The 20,068-nt window shown below is 41.9% G+C and overlaps 1 protein-coding gene across 1 annotated transcript in view; it reads left to right on the top strand.

The window, feature by feature from the left end:
* LOC140812559 (uncharacterized) overlaps positions 1-17,602 on the top strand; it is a 31,041-nt gene extending 13,439 nt beyond the window's left edge. Inside the window, exon 3 of the mRNA XM_073170854.1 lies at positions 17,406-17,602. Coding sequence (XP_073026955.1) covers positions 17,406-17,461 — 56 coding nt within the window. The 3' untranslated portion in view covers positions 17,462-17,602. The remainder of the gene's footprint in view (positions 1-17,405) is intronic.
* The last annotated feature ends 2,466 nt before the right edge of the window (positions 17,603-20,068 follow it).

Here is a 20,068-nt window from a genome sequence, read left to right as displayed (position 1 = left end):
CATGCTATTATGTCACGTTTATTACTGCATGTTGCATTTCATGTTGAGCCGTATCTCCTTCGAGATAGCCTTTACTGTTGAGCTGTATCTCTTTCGAGATAAGCTATATCTTGTGGGGCCGCTCAGCCCTGTCTTGTCTTGTGGACGCATGGACACCGAGAGTACACAGTGGCCGACGGGTCGGGAGGGCTTCGGTGATCCGGGACATTTTAGGTCCACGTCTGTTCTTGTAGTGGATGCAGTGACCCAGAGGAGTACCGCGCGGCACTATCCACTTGGCGCCTCTAGACTGAGCATTTTGAGATCCTTTGTTACTCCTGTTTCTTGACTACCCTGGTATCATATCATAGCATGTGCATTTCATATAGGTTTGTATACTCATGCTTTTGTACTGGGCGTTCTTATCGCTCACGTCCTCGGTTTTTGTTTATCTTGGACACCCCATTCCCACGGGGCAGGGCTCAGGTTGGATGGCTCGGGAAGAACAGGAGGAGGACAGTGAGTATCTGGTTGGTTTAGTTTTCAGTGCTATTCTATTTCGATATGGTTGTACTGTATATTTCAGTTTTAGTTTGAGTTGTCCTGGATTATTCGATGGGGTTGTATAACTATCATTTGTTGACCTTTTCCGCTATTAGCTCTGATTGTTATTAATTAAGTTAAGTTGCATGCTTAGTTCTTGATTAGTAGGTGATTCTGGAACGGGTCACTACATTTATGGTATCAGAGCATGCTTACGATTTTGGGATATAGATTCTGTTTTGGGATTTTTCGTGGACCATTTTACCATTTTCCCTATTCTATATTGTAGCGATGGCTGACCACTTTGGTGATGAGAGTAGTCAGGGAAGTGTAGGTCGTTGGGGTGACCAGGACGATCGTAGGCGTCATCGTGAACATCGTCATCGTCGGGATGGTCCTAGGCGTTTTGATTTGCACCGTTTCATTCAGATGGGGCCTAAGCCTTTAGTCGGCGGTGAGACTCCCGATGATGCTGAGGATTGGTTAGAGCGCATGGAGAGTTGTTTCCGTGCATTCCAGTGCACCGAGGAGCAGAAGATAGAGACCCTTAGTTTTCTTCTCGAGGGCCGTGCGCGCAAGTGGTGGCGATCGACTTCTGCGCCGATAGTCCAGTCTCAGGGTAGGGTGACTTGGGCCGATTTCCGTGCAGCTTTCATGCAGCTGTATTTTCCTCCAGCCCTTCGCCAGGCAAAGACGATTGAGCTCCTGAATCTTAAGCAGGGGAGTATGTCTGTTGATGAATATCAGCAGAAGTTCTTCGAGTTATTACCTTTTGCCCCTCATATCAGTGGCAGTTCTGAGGCCAAGTATGACCATTTCCTCCAGGGTCTTAACCAGGAGATTTTTGATCGAGTCACTGTCTGTGATAATCCTACTTCTTATGATGGGTTAGTGAACCGGTGTCGCCAGGCAGAGATCAGTCTCCAGCGTGGTAGGGCTATTCTTTCTTCCAGACCTCCGAGTACTTTGAGCCCTCGATCTCAGTCTTTCAAGAAATCTGGTTCTTCTTCTTCTGGATCTGGATCACGGTCTAGCGGTGTTTTCCGCTTTGATAAGAATAAGGTTTCTTGTGTGCATTGTGGGAAGAACCATCCATCGGAGCAATGCCGATCAGCCGCGGGAGCTTGTTTTCAGTGCGGAGAGATGGGTCATCTCAAGAAGAATTGTCCTCAGTTGCGAGGTGGAGCAGGATCTGGTTCCGGATCTCAGACGACTGTTCAGCAGAGGAGGCAGGGTCAGGTAGTGGGTAGTTCAAATCTTCGACCTCGTGCCCAAGGTCAGATTTTTGCGCTGAACCAGGATCAGGCTGCAGATGAGACAGAGAGAGAGTCATAGCAGGTACTTTTCATTTATGCGGTATTCCTGCTTTTGTTCTTATTGACAGCGGAGCATCACATTCATTTCTGCACAATTTGTTAAGCGTCATAAGTTACCGTATGTTTCTCTAGACGTCATTCTTTCCGTTTCTACCCCGATGGGTCATTCAGTGTTAGCTAAGCGTCTAGTGATGGGTTGTCACTTAGATTTTGAGGGTAACGAATTGATTGCGAATCTTATGATCTTGGAGATGGAAGATTTTGATTGTATTCTAGGTATAGACCTATTGACTACCTACCAGCTACCGTGGATTGTTACCAGAAGCTTGTTCAGTTTCGTACGACTGAGAGCTCTAGTTGGTTTTTCTATGGTGAGGGAGCGCGACCTCCGATGCCAGTGGTATCTGCTCTGAAAGCCTGTCGTGCTTTAGAGGCGGGCGGGGAAGGCTACCTCATATATGCGATTGATTCTTCCTCAGGTAGTGTTGGTATAGATGATATTCCAGTGGTTTGCGAATCTCCTGATGTCTTCCCAGATGAGATTCCTGGTTTTCCTCCAGTTAGAGAGGTGGAATTTGGCATTGAGTTAATGCCAGGGACTGCACCGATTTCTCGTGCCCCTATCGTCTTGCTCCATCAGAGATGAGAGAATTGAAGCAGCAATTACAGGATCTTCTTGATAAAGGTTATATTCGCCCGAGTGTTTCACCTTGGGGAGCCCCAGTCTTGTTTGTCAAGAAGAAAGATGGATCTATGCGATTGTGCATTGATTATCGCCAGCTGAATCGTGTGACGATCAAAAACAAGTATCCATTACCTCGTATCGATGATTTGTTCGATCAGCTTCAGGGTACCTCTGTTTACTCCAAGATTGACTTGCGATCGGGTTATCATCAGATGAGAGTTAGGGATGATGATATTTCCAAGACTGCATTTCGTACTCGATATGGGCATTACGAGTTTCTAGTTATGCCATTTGGATTGACGAATGCGCCAGCAGTGTTCATGGATCTGATGAATCGAGTCTTTCGGGATTTTCTAGATCAATTGTGTTCAACAACAATTGAGATGTAATAACGATGTTGTTATTTCGTTTTGTTCATCCTCTAAGCCTGATTTCGAGGACGAAATCTTTTAAGGGGAGGAGAATGTAGTAGCCCGAATTCCAAATTGGGTAATTAACGGATTAATGGTGATTAAGAAGGTTTAATGTGTAATTTTGACCGTGGTCATGATCGGACGGACCGAAGATGGTTCGGTAGCACCGAAGAGTTCGGACGATCCGAAGTGAGTTCGGTGGATCCGATCATGAGGTGTCAAGAGCCGATGGACACGTGGGAGTTCGGACGTTCCGAAGTGTAGGTTCGGTGGATCCGATCATGAGGTGTCAAGAGCCGATGGACACGTGGGAGTTCGGACGTTCCGAAGTGTAGGTTCGGTGGATCCGATCGTGAGGTGTCAAGAGCTGATGGACACGTAGGAGTTCGGACGTTCCGAAGTGGGTTCGGTGGATCCGAACATAGCCTATAAATAGTGCTCGGAATTCCTCATTTTGGATGGCAAGTTCTTGAAGTTGTGTCTCATAGTTGAGAGGTTTGGAAGGTTTCTAGGGTTAGTTGTCGGTCGAGCGATAGCCAAGAGCTGCCAGGATTGGTAGTGTAGCGACGCCTGAGTTACGAGGCAATCGACATCAAAGGGCTGTCGACGGACGAAGGTAAACCCTAAACCTTTGGTAGTACTGGTTTTGCTAGTTGAGCATGGTAGTATTGTTCATTGGGTATGCTTTTGATGCGTAGGCTTGTTCTAGACCTGATTAGCGGTGTTGCGTAAGGCTAGGCTTGCTGTGATAGAGGTACGAAAGTACTATCCGAGATATCCTGGTCGAGTATACATTCTTATATGTGTTGCATGATTATGTGGTGCATTGATATATGTCATATGATGCATGCTATTATGTCACGTTTATTACTGCATGTTGCATTTCATGTTGAGCCGTATCTCCTTCGAGATAGCCTTTACTGTTGAGCTGTATCTCTTTCGAGATAAGCTATATCTTGTGGGGCCGCTCAGCCCTGTCTTGTCTTGTGGACGCATGGACACCGAGAGTACACAGTGGCCGATAGGTCGGGAGGGCTTCGGTGATCCGGGACATTTTAGGTCCACGTCTGTTCTTGTAGTGGATGCAGTGACCCAGAGGAGTACCGCGCGGCACTATCCACTTGGCGCCTCTAGACTGAGCATTTTGAGATCCTTTGTTACTCCTGTTTCTTGACTACCCTGGTATCATATCATAGCATGTGCATTTCATATAGGTTTGTATACTCATGCTTTTGTACTGGGCGTTCTTATCGCTCACGTCCTCGGTTTTTGTTTATCTTGGACACCCCATTCCCACGGGGCAGGGCTCAGGTTGGATGGCTCGGGAAGAACAGGAGGAGGACAGTGAGTATCTGGTTGGTTTAGTTTTCAGTGCTATTCTATTTCGATATGGTTGTACTGTATATTTCAGTTTTAGTTTGAGTTGTCCTGGATTATTCGATGGGGTTGTATAACTATCATTTGTTGACCTTTTCTGCTATTAGCTCTGATTGTTATTAATTAAGTTAAGTTGCATGCTTAGTTCTTGATTAGTAGGTGATTCTGGAACGGGTCACTACATTTATGGTATCAGAGCATGCTTACGATTTTGGGATATAGATTCTGTTTTGGGATTTTTCGTGGACCATTTTACCATTTTCCCTATTCTATCTTGTAGCGATGGCTGACCACTTTGGTGATGAGAGTAGTCAGGGAAGTGTAGGTCGTTGGGGTGACCAGGACGATCGTAGGCGTCATCGTGAACATCGTCATCGTCGGGATGGTCCTAGGCGTTTTGATTTGCACCGTTTCATTCAGATGGGGCCTAAGCCTTTAGTCGGCGGTGAGACTCCCGATGATGCTGAGGATTGGTTAGAGCGCATGGAGAGTTGTTTCCGTGCATTCCAGTGCACCGAGGAGCAGAAGATAGAGACCCTTAGTTTTCTTCTCGAGGGCCGTGCGCGCAAGTGGTGGCGATCGACTTCTGCGCCGATAGTCCAGTCTCAGGGTAGGGTGACTTGGGCCGATTTCCGTGCAGCTTTCATGCAGCTGTATTTTCCTCCAGCCCTTCGCCAGGCAAAGACGATTGAGCTCCTGAATCTTAAGCAGGGGAGTATGTCTGTTGATGAATATCAGCAGAAGTTCTTCGAGTTATTACCTTTTGCCCCTCATATCAGTGGCAGTTCTGAGGCCAAGTATGACCATTTCCTCCAGGGTCTTAACCAGGAGATTTTTGATCGAGTCACTGTCTGTGATAATCCTACTTCTTATGATGGGTTAGTGAACCGGTGTCGCCAGGCAGAGATCAGTCTCCAGCGTGGTAGGGCTATTCTTTCTTCTCAGACCTCCGAGTACTTTGAGCCCTCGATCTCAGTCTTTCAAGAAATCTGGTTCTTCTTCTTCTGGATCTGGATCACGGTCTAGCGGTGTTTTCCGCTTTGATAAGAATAAGGTTTCTTGTGTGCATTGTGGGAAGAACCATCCATCGGAGCAATGCCGATCAGCCGCGGGAGCTTGTTTTCAGTGCGGAGAGATGGGTCATCTCAAGAAGAATTGTCCTCAGTTGCGAGGTGGAGCAGGATCTGGTTCCGGATCTCAGACGACTGTTCAGCAGAGGAGGCAGGGTCAGGTAGTGGGTAGTTCAAATCTTCGACCTCGTGCCCAAGGTCAGATTTTTGCGCTGAACCAGGATCAGGCTGCAGATGAGACAGAGAGAGAGTCATAGCAGGTACTTTTCATTTATGCGGTATTCCTGCTTTTGTTCTTATTGACAGCGGAGCATCACATTCATTTCTGCACAATTTGTTAAGCGTCATAAGTTACCGTATGTTTCTCTAGACGTCATTCTTTCCGTTTCTACCCCGATGGGTCATTCAGTGTTAGCTAAGCGTCTAGTGATGGGTTGTCACTTAGATTTTGAGGGTAACGAATTGATTGCGAATCTTATGATCTTGGAGATGGAAGATTTTGATTGTATTCTAGGTATAGACCTATTGACTACCTACCAGCTACCGTGGATTGTTACCAGAAGCTTGTTCAGTTTCGTACGACTGAGAGCTCTAGTTGGTTTTTCTATGGTGAGGGAGCGCGACCTCCGATGCCAGTGGTATCTGCTCTGAAAGCCTGTCGTGCTTTAGAGGCGGGCGGGGAAGGCTACCTCATCTATGCGATTGATTCTTCCTCAGGTAGTGTTGGTATAGATGATATTCCAGTGGTTTGCGAATCTCCTGATGTCTTCCCAGATGAGATTCCTGGTTTTCCTCCAGTTAGAGAGGTGGAATTTGGCATTGAGTTAATGCCAGGGACTGCACCGATTTCTCGTGCCCCTATCGTCTTGCTCCATCAGAGATGAGAGAATTGAAGCAGCAATTACAGGATCTTCTTGATAAAGGTTATATTCGCCCGAGTGTTTCACCTTGGGGAGCCCCAGTCTTGTTTGTCAAGAAGAAAGATGGATCTATGCGATTGTGCATTGATTATCGCCAGCTGAATCGTGTGACGATCAAAAACAAGTATCCATTACCTCGTATCGATGATTTGTTCGATCAGCTTCAGGGTACCTCTGTTTACTCCAAGATTGACTTGCGATCGGGTTATCATCAGATGAGAGTTAGGGATGATGATATTTCTAAGACTGCATTTCGTACTCGATATGGGCATTACGAGTTTCTAGTTATGCCATTTGGATTGACGAATGCGCCAGCAGTGTTCATGGATCTGATGAATCGAGTCTTTCGGGATTTTCTAGATCAGTTGTGTTCAACAACAATTGAGATGTAATAACGATGTTGTTATTTCGTTTTGTTCATCCTCTAAGCCTGATTTCGAGGACGAAATCTTTTAAGGGGGGGAGAATGTAGTAGCCCGAATTCCAAATTGGGTAATTAACGGATTAATGGTGATTAAGAAGGTTTAATGTGTAATTTTGACCGTGGTCATGATCGGACGGACCGAAGATGGTTCGGTAGCACCGAAGAGTTCGGACGATCCGAAGTGAGTTCGGTGGATCCGATCATGAGGTGTCAAGAGCCGATGGACACGTGGGAGTTCGGACGTTCCGAAGTGTAGGTTCGGTGGATCCGATCATGAGGTGTCAAGAGCCGATGGACACGTGGGAGTTCGGACGTTCCGAAGTGTAGGTTTGGTGGATCCGATCGTGAGGTGTCAAGAGCTGATGGACACGTAGGAGTTCGGACGTTCCGAAGTGGGTTCGGTGGATCCGAACATAGCCTATAAATAGTGCTCGGAATTCCTCATTTTGGATGGCAAGTTCTTGAAGTTGTGTCTCATAGTTGAGAGGTTTGGAAGGTTTCTAGGGTTAGTTGTCGGTCGAGCGATAGCCAAGAGCTGCCAGGATTGGTAGTGTAGCGACGCCTGAGTTACGAGGCAATCGACATCAAAGGGCTGTCGACGGACGAAGGTAAACCCTAAACCTTTGGTAGTACTGGTTTTGCTAGTTGAGCATGGTAGTATTGTTCATTGGGTATGCTTTTGATGCGTAGGCTTGTTCTAGACCTGATTAGCGGTGTTGCGTAAGGCTAGGCTTGCTGTGATAGAGGTACGAAAGTACTATCCGAGATATCCTGGTCGAGTATACATTCTTATATGTGTTGCATGATTATGTGGTGCATTGATATATGTCATATGATGCATGCTATTATGTCACGTTTATTACTGCATGTTGCATTTCATGTTGAGCCGTATCTCCTTCGAGATAGCCTTTACTGTTGAGCTGTATCTCTTTCGAGATAAGCTATATCTTGTGGGGCCGCTCAGCCCTGTCTTGTCTTGTGGACGCATGGACACCGAGAGTACACAGTGGCCGACGGGTCGGGAGGGCTTCGGTGATCCGGGACATTTTAGGTCCACGTCTGTTCTTGTAGTGGATGCAGTGACCCAGAGGAGTACCGCGCGGCACTATCCACTTGGCGCCTCTAGACTGAGCATTTTGAGATCCTTTGTTACTCCTGTTTCTTGACTACCCTGGTATCATATCATAGCATGTGCATTTCATATAGGTTTGTATACTCATGCTTTTGTACTGGGCGTTCTTATCGCTCACGTCCTCGGTTTTTGTTTATCTTGGACACCCCATTCCCACGGGGCAGGGCTCAGGTTGGATGGCTCGGGAAGAACAGGAGGAGGACAGTGAGTATCTGGTTGGTTTAGTTTTCAGTGCTATTCTATTTCGATATGGTTGTACTGTATATTTCAGTTTTAGTTTGAGTTGTCCTGGATTATTCGATGGGGTTGTATAACTATCATTTGTTGACCTTTTCCGCTATTAGCTCTGATTGTTATTAATTAAGTTAAGTTGCATGCTTAGTTCTTGATTAGTAGGTGATTCTGGAACGGGTCACTACAATTAAGAACAAGGTTACGTTCGGAAGATCCGAAATTTGGTTCGGACGGTCCGAAATTGTGCCAATCAGAAGCAAAATAGAAGCTGTTCGGAAGCTGCGAGGAGCAAGTTCGGACGTTCCGAAGACTGGATCGGACGTTCCGAACACAAGCAATCAAATCACTTCAATCCGGAGACAATTTGATCTGACTGATTGATTGAGTAGATTTCGGACGGTACGATGGACATGATCGGAAGCTACGAAGTGTTGAAGATTTCAAATCTCCGGAACGCGGGAATGTTCGGACGGTACGAACTGGAGTTCGGACCTTCCGAAGTTGTTCATACACTGTCTGAAAGAATTGTTCGGAAGAAACGAAGTTTGATCGGTCCCTCCGAAGCATATGTTCGGACCCTACGAAGTCAAGAACGGAAGATCCGAAGTCATTCCAGAAATTACGCAAATTGATCGGAAGTTCCGAAGCATAAACAGAAGATCCGAACCTTGGCGTCCAAGACTAGTATAAATAGGCCTTTGAGGATGCATTCTCAATCATCCCACTCCATTCTCTCTTGTCTCTTACAAAGCTTTCTACTATCTCTTGTGTGCGTTGATTAAAAGAGTTGTAATATCAAAAGAGTTGTAGAAAAAAAGTGAAAGTAATACTCTCGAGTGGGTTGTAAAGTTCGTGGCTATCCTTGGAGCCCTCAAAGCCAAGTAGACGCATCGAGGCGTGGTTGTAAAAGCTAGCTTGGAGCTCCTAAAGCCAAGTCGTTATAGTGATACCTCGATCCTCATCGAGAAGGGGAGACGTAGACGATTCTTCGTCGAACTTCCATAAACATCTCTATCCCTCTTTACTTTACGCATTTACTTTATTGCATTTAAATTACGCATTTATTTTACGCACTTACTTTACGCATTCATTTATCGTATTTATTTGTGATTGTCCCTCAAGTCTTCCGCTTGCAATTTTTGCAAACTCGTTTTAAAAACGCTAAAGGGCCTTAAAGAACCTATTCACCCCCCCTTTAGGTTCTTCAACTGGTATCAGAGCCAAGTTTTTCAAAATCTTTTAAAAATGGCCAATCTAGCAAGCGAGTATGCCCAAGGACAATCCACAAATCGTCCCCCTCTTTTCAATGGTACTAATTACGGATATTGAAAGAATAAGATATCTCTATACATCCAATCCGTCGATTACGACCTTTGGAAAATAACTGTGAAAGGTCCCTATATCCCCATGATAACGGTGGATGATAAGGAAATTCCTAAAGGAATGGATGACCTCACCAAGGACGATATGAAACTTATCTCTCAAAATGCTAAAGCTATGAATATTCTTCATTGTTCCCTAGATATGAATGAATACAACCGAATCTCGGCTTGCACCTCCGCCAAAGAGATTTGGGACAAATTGGAGATTTGCCACGAGGGAACCAATCAAGTCAAAGAAACAAAGATAGATCTTCTCCAACTCAAGTACGAGACCTTTGAGATGGAACCCAAGGAGGATATCGACACCATGTTCCGGCGGCTCACCCAAATCATCAATGAGCTTGCCCAACTTGGTGAGAACTACCCAACTAAACAAGTGTGGAGGAGAGCCCTTCGAGCACTACCGGCGGAATGGGATGCAAAGCGCACGGCTATCATTGAATCCAACAAGGGAGATGCGGAATCCTACGACCTTGATCAACTTCATGGGACCCTAAAGACCCATGAACTTGAAGTGTCTACCCGGAAGGAGACAAAGAAAGATGACGACAAAGTAAAGGCGAAAGGGATCGCCTTGACCAGTCAACTTGAAGATAGCGACGATGAAGAAATGGCACTCCTCACTAGAAAGTTCAAAAGATTCATGCGGAGTTCCAACTTCAACAAGAAGGACAAAAAGATTGAGAAGGAAGTGACCTGCTACAACTGTCAACAAAAGGGTCACTATGCAAACGAGTGTCCCTCCAAGAAGAAGGCCGACAAAGACAAGAAGAAGGTCCTTCTAGCCACGTGGAGCGACAGCGACAACGAAGAGGAGTCTACCCTATGCTTCATGGCGAAGGAAGATCATCTGACCGACTCGGATGACGACGAGGTACCCTCTTACGATGAATTACTCTCCGCTTACACTACTATGTACAATATGGCTAAGTCACTTAGAAATAAGAATAAGCAACTTAAAACTGAACTAGAAGCTAGGATGCATGACAACACTAGTGATAGGACTCGTTTTTACGTGTTTTTAGTGTTAGTTTTGAGTCGCATTCATGCATCATATTAGTTTGTTTTAGTTTAATTTAGCATTCATTTAGCATTATTTAGCATTTGGCTGATCTCGTGTATTTTGTGGTTGTTTTGTAGGAAGTGGACCAAAAAATGGGATTTTATTTGCATAGCATCGAAGAGGTCTCGCTAGGGCGGTCAAAAGTGACCGCCCCAGCGAGCATTTTAATCCAGCCGAGGAGTATTTGCGCGAACCTCTCGCTAGGGCGGTCAAAAGTGACCGCCCCAGCGAGACCAAAGACGCGGCCAAGGATTTTTATTCGAGAACCACTCGCCCCAGCGGTCAAAAGTGGCCGCCCTAGCGAGCGACGAAATCCGAGAAGATTTGTTTCCAAATTTTATGGACTCTATAAAACCACCTAACCTAATACACGAGAAAAGGGGGGCCGCGATTTGGAAGGGAGAGCACTGTAGCAGGCGATAGCTCAACGGAACCGGAACAAGAATTCAACAGCGTTTTCTCTTTACTCTTTTATTGTAGTTAGGATTTAGGGGATCCGACCCCGAACCGTTGTTTGATTATTTAATTCTCGACTTTTGATTCATTCTTGATTGTGCTATTATTTTACATTGAATTGTTAAAGCCTAGCTAACTTTAATAATATCTAATATTGTGGGTGAGTTCGAGAGAATAACTTGCGATAGGAACAAGTAGCATAATCCGTGGATCTACAATTTACATAGAGATATGAAGTTGGATACACGTTGGTAGTCATAGTCCAGTAGAGCGAAAACTAAGGGATTTCATAGATCGACATGCAATTCACCGTTAGTAAATAATAAAAGAGATTTTATTATTCTTTCGTGTAGAATTAGTTTAGCATAGCTCGAGAGAGTATGTTAATTGCTTAGGAAATTCTGTCAAAAGCGTAAATCAGTGTCGATATTAATCAATTAAATTAACGACGGGTAGGTGAACCGAGATCCTAACACTCGCTTATTTATTATTTTAGTTTATATTATTTTTAATGTGTTTGTTTCAATTTATTGTTTTAGTATTAATTTAGTTAATAAGTAATTCAATTGTCGTTTTAATTAATTAAAGAATTTAATTTAAAGTAAATTTGTCTAATCAATCTCTGTGGGATCGATACTCGTACTCTTATACGTTTTACTATAACTTGACATCGTGCACTTGCGATTATTTCGAGCCTGAATTTTTATTTATTTTTATTGGAGATTTTACTGTGCAAGTTTTGCTCGATCAACTAGGCTCAAGACAAACCTAAGAGACTTAGAGAAAGCCTTCAACAAGTTCAATGTGAGTAGCGGTAAACTAGAAAACCTCTTGAGCATGCAAAGGTGTAACTTCGACAAAGGAGGTCTAGGATATGAAAAGAAATCAGTCAACTTTGCTAGTCTTATCGCAAAGGCAAAACTAAGAACACCACCAACATGCACTTACTGTTGTAAGATAGGCCACATAAGACCTAAATGCAAGAAACTTAGACACCAACACAATAAGAATAGTTATTGGAAATGGATCCCCAAATCCCCAACTACTACTAACCTCAAAGGACCCAAAGAAACGGGTACCAACTATCAAATTGTATCTCAATCTTGTAGGGACAAAGGGGAGACAAGTCATCGAGCACTTGGTATCTTGACAGTGGATGCTCTCGACACATGACGGGAGAAAAGAAGCTGCTACAATCCATTCGACCAAAAGAAAAGGGATCGGTGACCTTTGGAGACAACAGCAAAGGGATCATAGAAGGCATCGGCTCAATAGGTATATCTAACTCTACTATTATTGATGATGTACTTCTTGTGAAAGGACTTAAACATAACCTCCTAAGCATTAGTTAATTGTGCGATAGGGGTTATGAAGTCAAATTCACACCACACGATTGCACTGTATCACTCACAACTGACAAATCCATTAGTTTCAAAGGTTATAAAAGTGAAAATGTTTACAAGGTCGATTTAAAGATTTCATCTTTTTCAAAAATAGAAAGCCTTGTAACATTAAATGTTGATGACAACATTCTTTGGCATAGACGACTTGATCATGTTGGGATGAGCACCATAGAAAAACTTTTAATACTTGTCCTAGTTTCCGGAATGCCAAAGCTGAATTTAAAATTAGATTCTTTTTGTGATGCTTGTCAACTTGGTACACACACAAAGGAATCTTTCAAAAATAAAAATTTTGTATCCACTTCTATGCCCCTTGAATTACTTCACCTAGATTTATGTGGTCCCTCGAGGACAACTAGTCTAGGTGGTAAATCCTATGCTTTTGTCATTGTGGATGATTTTTCACGTTTTACTTGGACATTGTTTTTAGCCCATAAAAGTGATGCCTTTGATCATTTCAAAATTTTTGTCAAAAAGGTTGAAAATGAGAAAAATATTTTGATCAAACAAATCCGTAGTGACCACGGAACGGAATTTCAAAATGAAAATTTTTCAATTTTTTGTCAAAACAAAGGCATTGGTCACAACTTTTCTTGTCCTAGAACTCCTCAACAAAACTGTGTCGTTGAGAGGAAGAATAGGACCCTAGTAGAGATTGCAAGGACCATGCTATGTGAGCATTCTCTACCAAAATATTTTTGGGCTGAAGCGATGAGTTCTGCTTGTTACATCATCAATCGCGTATCAATAAGGCCAATTCTCAAGAAAACTCCATACGAACTATGGAGAGAGAGAAAGCCTAACATTTCTTACTTCCGCGCTTTTGGATCAAAATGCTTCATCCACAACAATGGTAAGGACAACCTGGGTAAGTTCGATGCTAAATCGGACAAAGGTATCTTTCTTGGTTACTCTACTTCTTGCAAAGCATATAGAGTCTTTAATAAACGCACTTTACTAGTTGAAGAATCTATTCATGTCATATTTGATGAAACTAACCCTTGCTTGCCTAGACCTGTTGTTTCTGATGATGATGATATAGATATCCTTGGCGAAGAGTTGGAGTCCACAAGCCTAGATGATGTTCCTAAAGATCAAGAGGACGCACCTCTTCCGAAGGAGTGGACTACGCACAAGGATCATCCCATGGACCTCATCATTGGTAGCCCATCGAAGGGAGTATCTACTCGCTCTTCTAATATGTGCAATTATCTTGCTTTTCTTTCTCACATAGAGCCTAAGAACATAGAAGAAGCTTTACTTGATGATTCTTGGATTATTGCTATGCAAGATGAACTAAATGAATTTAGAAGGAATAAAGTTTGGAATCTTGTACCTAGACCCACTGATAGACCTGTCATAGGAACTAAATGGGTATTTAGGAACAAGTTAGATGAGCATGGTACAATCACTAGAAATAAAGCTAGGCTAGTAGCTAAAGGATATAGTCAAGAAGAGGGAATTGATTATGATGAGACTTATGCTCCTGTTGCTAGACTAGAATCCATTCGCATGCTACTTGCTTTTGCTTGCTCTAGAGACGTTAAATTGTTTCAAATGGATGTTAAAAGTGCTTTTCTTAATGGTGATTTGAAAGAAGAAGTGTATGTTGAGCAACCTGTTGGTTTTGAAGATGTGCACTTATCTGATTATGTGTATAAACTTGATAAGGCTTTGTATGGTTTGAAACAAGCTCCTAGAGCTTGGTATGAGAAATTGTCTACTTTCTTGCTGTCTAATGGTTTTTGTAGGGGTAAAGTTGATATTACCTTGTTTACCTTGACTAAAGATAATGATTTGCTGATAGTACAAATATATGTAGATGATATTATTTTTGGTGCTACTAATGAACACTTGTGTAGAGATTTTTCTAAGCTTATGCAGGATCACTTTGAGATGAGCATGATGGGCGAGCTCAACTACTTCCTTGGTCTCCAAATCAAGCAATGCAAGGATGGTTTCTTTGTCAACCAAGGGAAGTACATCAAGGAGATGCTCAAAAAGTTTGGGATGGAGTCTTCCAAAGCCTCATCCACACCTATGAGCACGACAGTCAGACTCGACAAAGATGAGGGAGGTAAACCTGTTGACCAAAAGTTATTTCGTAGCATGATTGGCTCCCTACTCTATGCGACTGCTAGTAGACCTGACATTATGTTTAGTGTTTGCTTGTGTGCACGATTTCAATCATGTCCAAAGGAATCACACTTATTCGCCTTAAAACGCATTTTCAAATATCTTTCAAATACTCCAAATCTCGGATTATGGTATTCTAAGAACTCATTTTTCGATTTAAAAGCTTACTGTGATGCCGACTTTGGAGGATATAAGGTGGATAGAAAGAGCACTAGTGGTACTTGTTTCTTTTTGGGAAATTTCTTGGTGTCATGGTTTTCTAAAAAGCAAAACTGTGTTGCACTTTCAATGACCGAGGCCGAGTATATGGCTGCCGGTAGTTGTTGTGCACAAATTCTTTGGATGAAGTATCAATTACTCGACTATGGTGTTACTTTTTCAAAAAATTCCAATCTTTTGTGATAATACAAGCACCATATGTCTAACAAAGAATCCAGTTCAACATTCTCGTACAAAACATATTGACATTCGACATCATTTTATTCGTGATCACATTGAGCAAAATGATGTTGAACTTCACTATGTTGACACCAAGAATCAAATTGCTGATATTTTTACAAAACCACTAGATGAATCTACTTTTACTCGTTCGCGTGGTGAACTTGGCATGATTGAGTTGTAAACATTAGTCAAATACTCTCGTACATATTTGTTAAATTGAGGGGGAGTATTATTAATGTGAGCATTATAATGTCGGATAATACAAATTAATTGTATTTATCCATAATTATGGCTCAACATTCATTTATGTGCTAAATATTTTAAATTTTAGGTGTTCCTCATCTTGGCTACTTCGGAATCACCGTTCCTCATCTTGCATTTATTAGTGGATATTTTACCTGTTTATTTGTCTCTCTTTATGCTTATGTCTTTTTGATTATCGCAAAAAGGGGGAGAATTTATTTGGTTAAAATTGCTATTAAATGGTTATTAAATAAATTCGCCTTAATTCAACCTCTTAGATTTGTTATTTGATTAAGGGGGAGTTATTTAATAACATTTAGATTATGTTGATTATTGTTTCTCAATTTTTAACCAAGTTTTGTGATCATCAAAAAGGGGGAGATTGTTACGCCTTAAACGCATACAAATCTCGAGGATGAGATTAATGTTTTTAATGCTGTAACATATCCCAAAGTTTTTGTTTTGATGATACCAAAACTTGGCTTAAAAATGTACTAATGTTTTATATTGAGGCATGCAGGAAATTAAGAACAAGGTTACGTTCGGAAGATCCGAAATTTGGTTCGGACGGTCCGAAATTGTGCCAATCAGAAGCAAAATATAAGCTGTTCGGAAGCTGCGAGGAGCAAGTTCGGACGTTCCGAAGACTGGATCGGACGTTCCGAACACAAGCAATCAAATCACTTCAATCCGGAGACAATTTGATCTGACTGATTGATTGAGTAGATTTCGGACGGTATGATGGACATGATCGGAAGCTACGAAATGTTGAAGATTTCAAATCTCCGGAACGCGGGAATGTTCGGACGGTACGAACTGGAGTTCGGACCTTCCGAAGTTGTTCATACACTGTCTGAAAGAATTGTTCGGAAGAAACGAAGTTTGATCGGTCCCTCCGAAGCATATGTTCGGACCCTACGAAGTCAAGAACGGAAGATCCGAAGTCATTCCAGAAATTACGCAAATTGATCAGAAGTTCCGAAGCATAAACAGAAGATCCGAACCTTGGCGTCCAAGACTAGTATAAATAGGCCTTTGAGGATGCATTCTCAATCATCCCACTCCATTCTCTCTTGTCTCTTACAAAGCTTTCTACTATCTCTTGTGTGCGTTGATTAAAAGAGTTGTAATATCAAAAGAGTTGTAGAAAAAAAGTGAAAGTAATATTCTCGAGTGGGTTGTAAAGTTCGTGGCTATCCTTGGAGCCCTCAAGGCCAAGTAGACGCATCGAGGCGTGGTTGTAAAAGCTAGCTTGGAGCTCCTAAAGCCAAGTCGTTATAGTGATACCTCGATCCTCATCGAGAAGGGGAGACGTAGACGATTCTTCGTCGAACTTCCATAAACATCTCTATCCCTCTTTACTTTACGCATTTACTTTATTGCATTTAAATTACGCATTTATTTTACGCACTTACTTTACGCATTCATTTATCGTATTTATTTGTGATTGTCCCTCAAGTCTTCCGCTTGCAATTTTTGCAAACTCGTTTTAAAAACGCTAAAGGGCCTTAAAGAACCTATTCACCCCCCCTTTAGGTTCTTCAAGAAGTTATTCTTGATATTGATTATGTTCCTGATAGTGGTACATGTTTAGAATAGAAGTTATTCTTGATATTGATTATGTTCCGGATATGGGTACATGTTTAGAATAGGAATTATTCTTGATATTGATTATGTTCCTGAATAGGACACATGTTTAGAACTTGATTTAATATTGTATTGATTCATGTTCTGATTTGATACATGTTAGAATTATCCGTTATATGCTTTTATATTGTTTATATGAAGGCATGTATACATGATTTATACTGAGAATGTAATTCTCACCGGAGTTATCGGCTGTTGTCTTGTTTGTATGTGTGCATGACAACAGGGGATAGGATCAGGGTCAAGAAGAGAACGAGGCTGGACTAGATAGCGTGGAGATCCGGGCTTCCGAAGCAACTTAGGATTCAGCACTGACATGTAGTTGAACCTAGTTGGATTATTGTAGATGACATCAGATTTGTATGTTCATGGTTAATATGTAATTTGATTTTAATTACATTACGTTTCCGCTTTGCATTTTAAAGAAAAAAATTTACACCATGTTTATTATGAATGATTAAATATTCCTAAAGATGATTAAGGAATGGATTAGCTTCCGGGTCCCCACAATCTACGTTATAATAACTCAAATTCGATGCAGATGGAATTCCAACAAAATCAGGGCATTGCTTACCATATATTGTACTAAAGAATTGAGGTACGTCATATAAGGATAGACCGACAGGCGGGAAAAATAATGGTAATGCATCGGGTCGATGTTCAAGATTTGAAATGACTTCAAAAGGATATGCATGTATATGATCACCGGTGTCGGTATGAGATGGACCAATATCAGCAAAAGTGGCATTTTCGTCTTCATGCTCATCCTCATCTGTTTCACTTGCAGTTGTGGCGGGTTCAGTAAGTATTTTGGTGGCGGAAGGTGAACATCTAATGAAAACTCACGTGATCTTTGTTCATCAGGTACGACAGGTGTCAATACATGACTCGATCCACTAGGATACACACTCGGTGAACAATCGAAACCTGCATGATTTGTGTCAACCGAGTACCATCCTTTTGCACCAGAATCCCTTCCTCGTGTGGAAATCGGACAGTAAACATTTTCTTCTACGGTGGCAGTAATATACTGATCCCATCCCCCAATCCAATCATCCGAATTAAATCGATTTTCATCTATTGGTTTGAAAAAAACATTAGCGGAATTACCGGCTTCATCCTTAAATCCCATCGAATTGAACCCTTCAGTTATACATGGAACGTATGATTCAGGAACATCAAGATGTACATTATGCTCGAAGAAATCCGTTTCGATATACAATTCAATACATCGCATTTCGTTAATAGAATCCAGCATAAATTTGTGGGGACCCGGACGCTAATCAAGTTCTTAATCATCTTTGGGACTAATTAATCAATTATAAAACAGGGTCTAAAAATTTTTTCTTTTTAAAGTGCGGAACGTAGTGAAATCAAACTAATATACATATCAGTATAAAATACAATACAAGTCCTGTACTGCATACATTCAACTAAACTAAGGTTTAACAACTAATGTCAAGTGTTCCAACCCTATTATACATCATACTCAAAGTCCGGAAATCTCCACTGTAATCACGATCTCTCTCTTCATCTCCTGGACCCTGATCATGTCCCACCTGTTGTCAAGTACACATACAGACAAGACAACAGCCGGATAAACCGGTGAGAATATACTCCCAGTATAAATCAACGAAACATGCAATCATATAAACAATATAAAGCATGTAATCAGGTAACGGATATATGTAACAAAGTCTGAAACATAATCAATATCAAACTGTCGACAATACTCGTAGCTACATCATTCAGACTAGACTCAGTCCTAGTCTAGGGATCCCGATTCCAGAAGTTGGCATGCATGTATCGACTAACTGTAATAGAAAAGACTCCAGTTCTATCCACGCCGATACGGTATCGATCAACAGTAATAGAAAAGACTCCAGTTCTATTCACATCGATATGGTATCGGTTACCAGTAATAGAGGAAGCTATTATTCTATCCACATCAATATAGTACCGATTAACAGTAATAGAAGCAACTCTAATTCTATCCACATCGATATGACATCGATTAACAGTAATAGAAGAGCTACTAATCTATCCACATCGATACAATACTGATTAACAGTAATAGAAAAAGCCACCATCCTATCCACATCGATAGCCAAACATCCAGTGACAGTCTTTGGCACAACCGCCAATACACAATCTTATGACATCGTGCAATGTGCCCGTGGTGATCCCACCACTAACGGCACTTCTGTCATAAGACTACTCGTCTAATACCTGCTGTCTAAAATCAAGAGAACAAGTATATCAATCAACTCAATGCAAATATCAATGCAATAAAGTAAAGTATGTGATTTAGGGAAACCCAAGTCTAAACCGACTCAAGTCCATCTCCCAATACCACATTGACTTATACCTTTCTTTCGTCGTTTTCTTGCTCAGTCAAAGTCCTGAACTCACAATCTGTCTGGTACTGACAATATCAATAATCTCATATCAATATACGAGTCAATTCCATAACAATCTGATCAATCTTGATTTAATTCCAAATCAACGGTATAACGGTACAATTTTAATATCCCCGTCACTACCAGTTCACCAGATAACAGTTACAATCTATAACTCGTATCCAAGACAATCCGTAATCCCGTTACAATTCAAATCTGTCCGGTATAAATCAATATACCCTAAAAAGTCATAACAATTCCATAATCATTCCGTTTCTCAATCTGACTTCGATTCTACGATGTCTAACATATCAAGAACATCATATATGAATCCTATTCAATTTTGACAATAGCATAATTTCAAAGCATGTCAAAACGTAGCAAAACTTACGTCCAGTTGTAGCCTACGTTGATAGGAACTCGGTACCAAAGTCTGATTTAAAATCAGACGGACGGATTTCTCACAAAAGGCGTAAGGATTTTCCGATACTTTTCTGAAGCTTTTCTCGATTATCTCCTACGAATTCTGAGGAGACAATCAGGAAACTTTATATACATATTGCATGAAATCTGTACGTGGCTTCTCCAGAATTCCTTTCATTTCCGGCGGCGCTCGAGCGGTAATAAACTACCGCTCGAGCGCGGCAGTTTCTGTCCGAACTCTTTTCGGATTGTACATTGGCGCTCGGGCGCCATACTTTCTGCCCAAATGCCTACCTTGTTGAACAATGGCGCTCGGGCGGTCATTTTCTACCGCTCGGGCGCCACTACTTCTGTCCAACACTTACACAATCCATATGTAATC

The sequence above is a fragment of the Primulina eburnea genome, chromosome 14 (genome assembly GCF_022965805.1).
Source record: "Primulina eburnea isolate SZY01 chromosome 14, ASM2296580v1, whole genome shotgun sequence".
Taxonomy (NCBI): Eukaryota; Viridiplantae; Streptophyta; class Magnoliopsida; order Lamiales; family Gesneriaceae; genus Primulina; species Primulina eburnea.
This window is presented reverse-complemented; position numbering and strand designations above follow the sequence as displayed.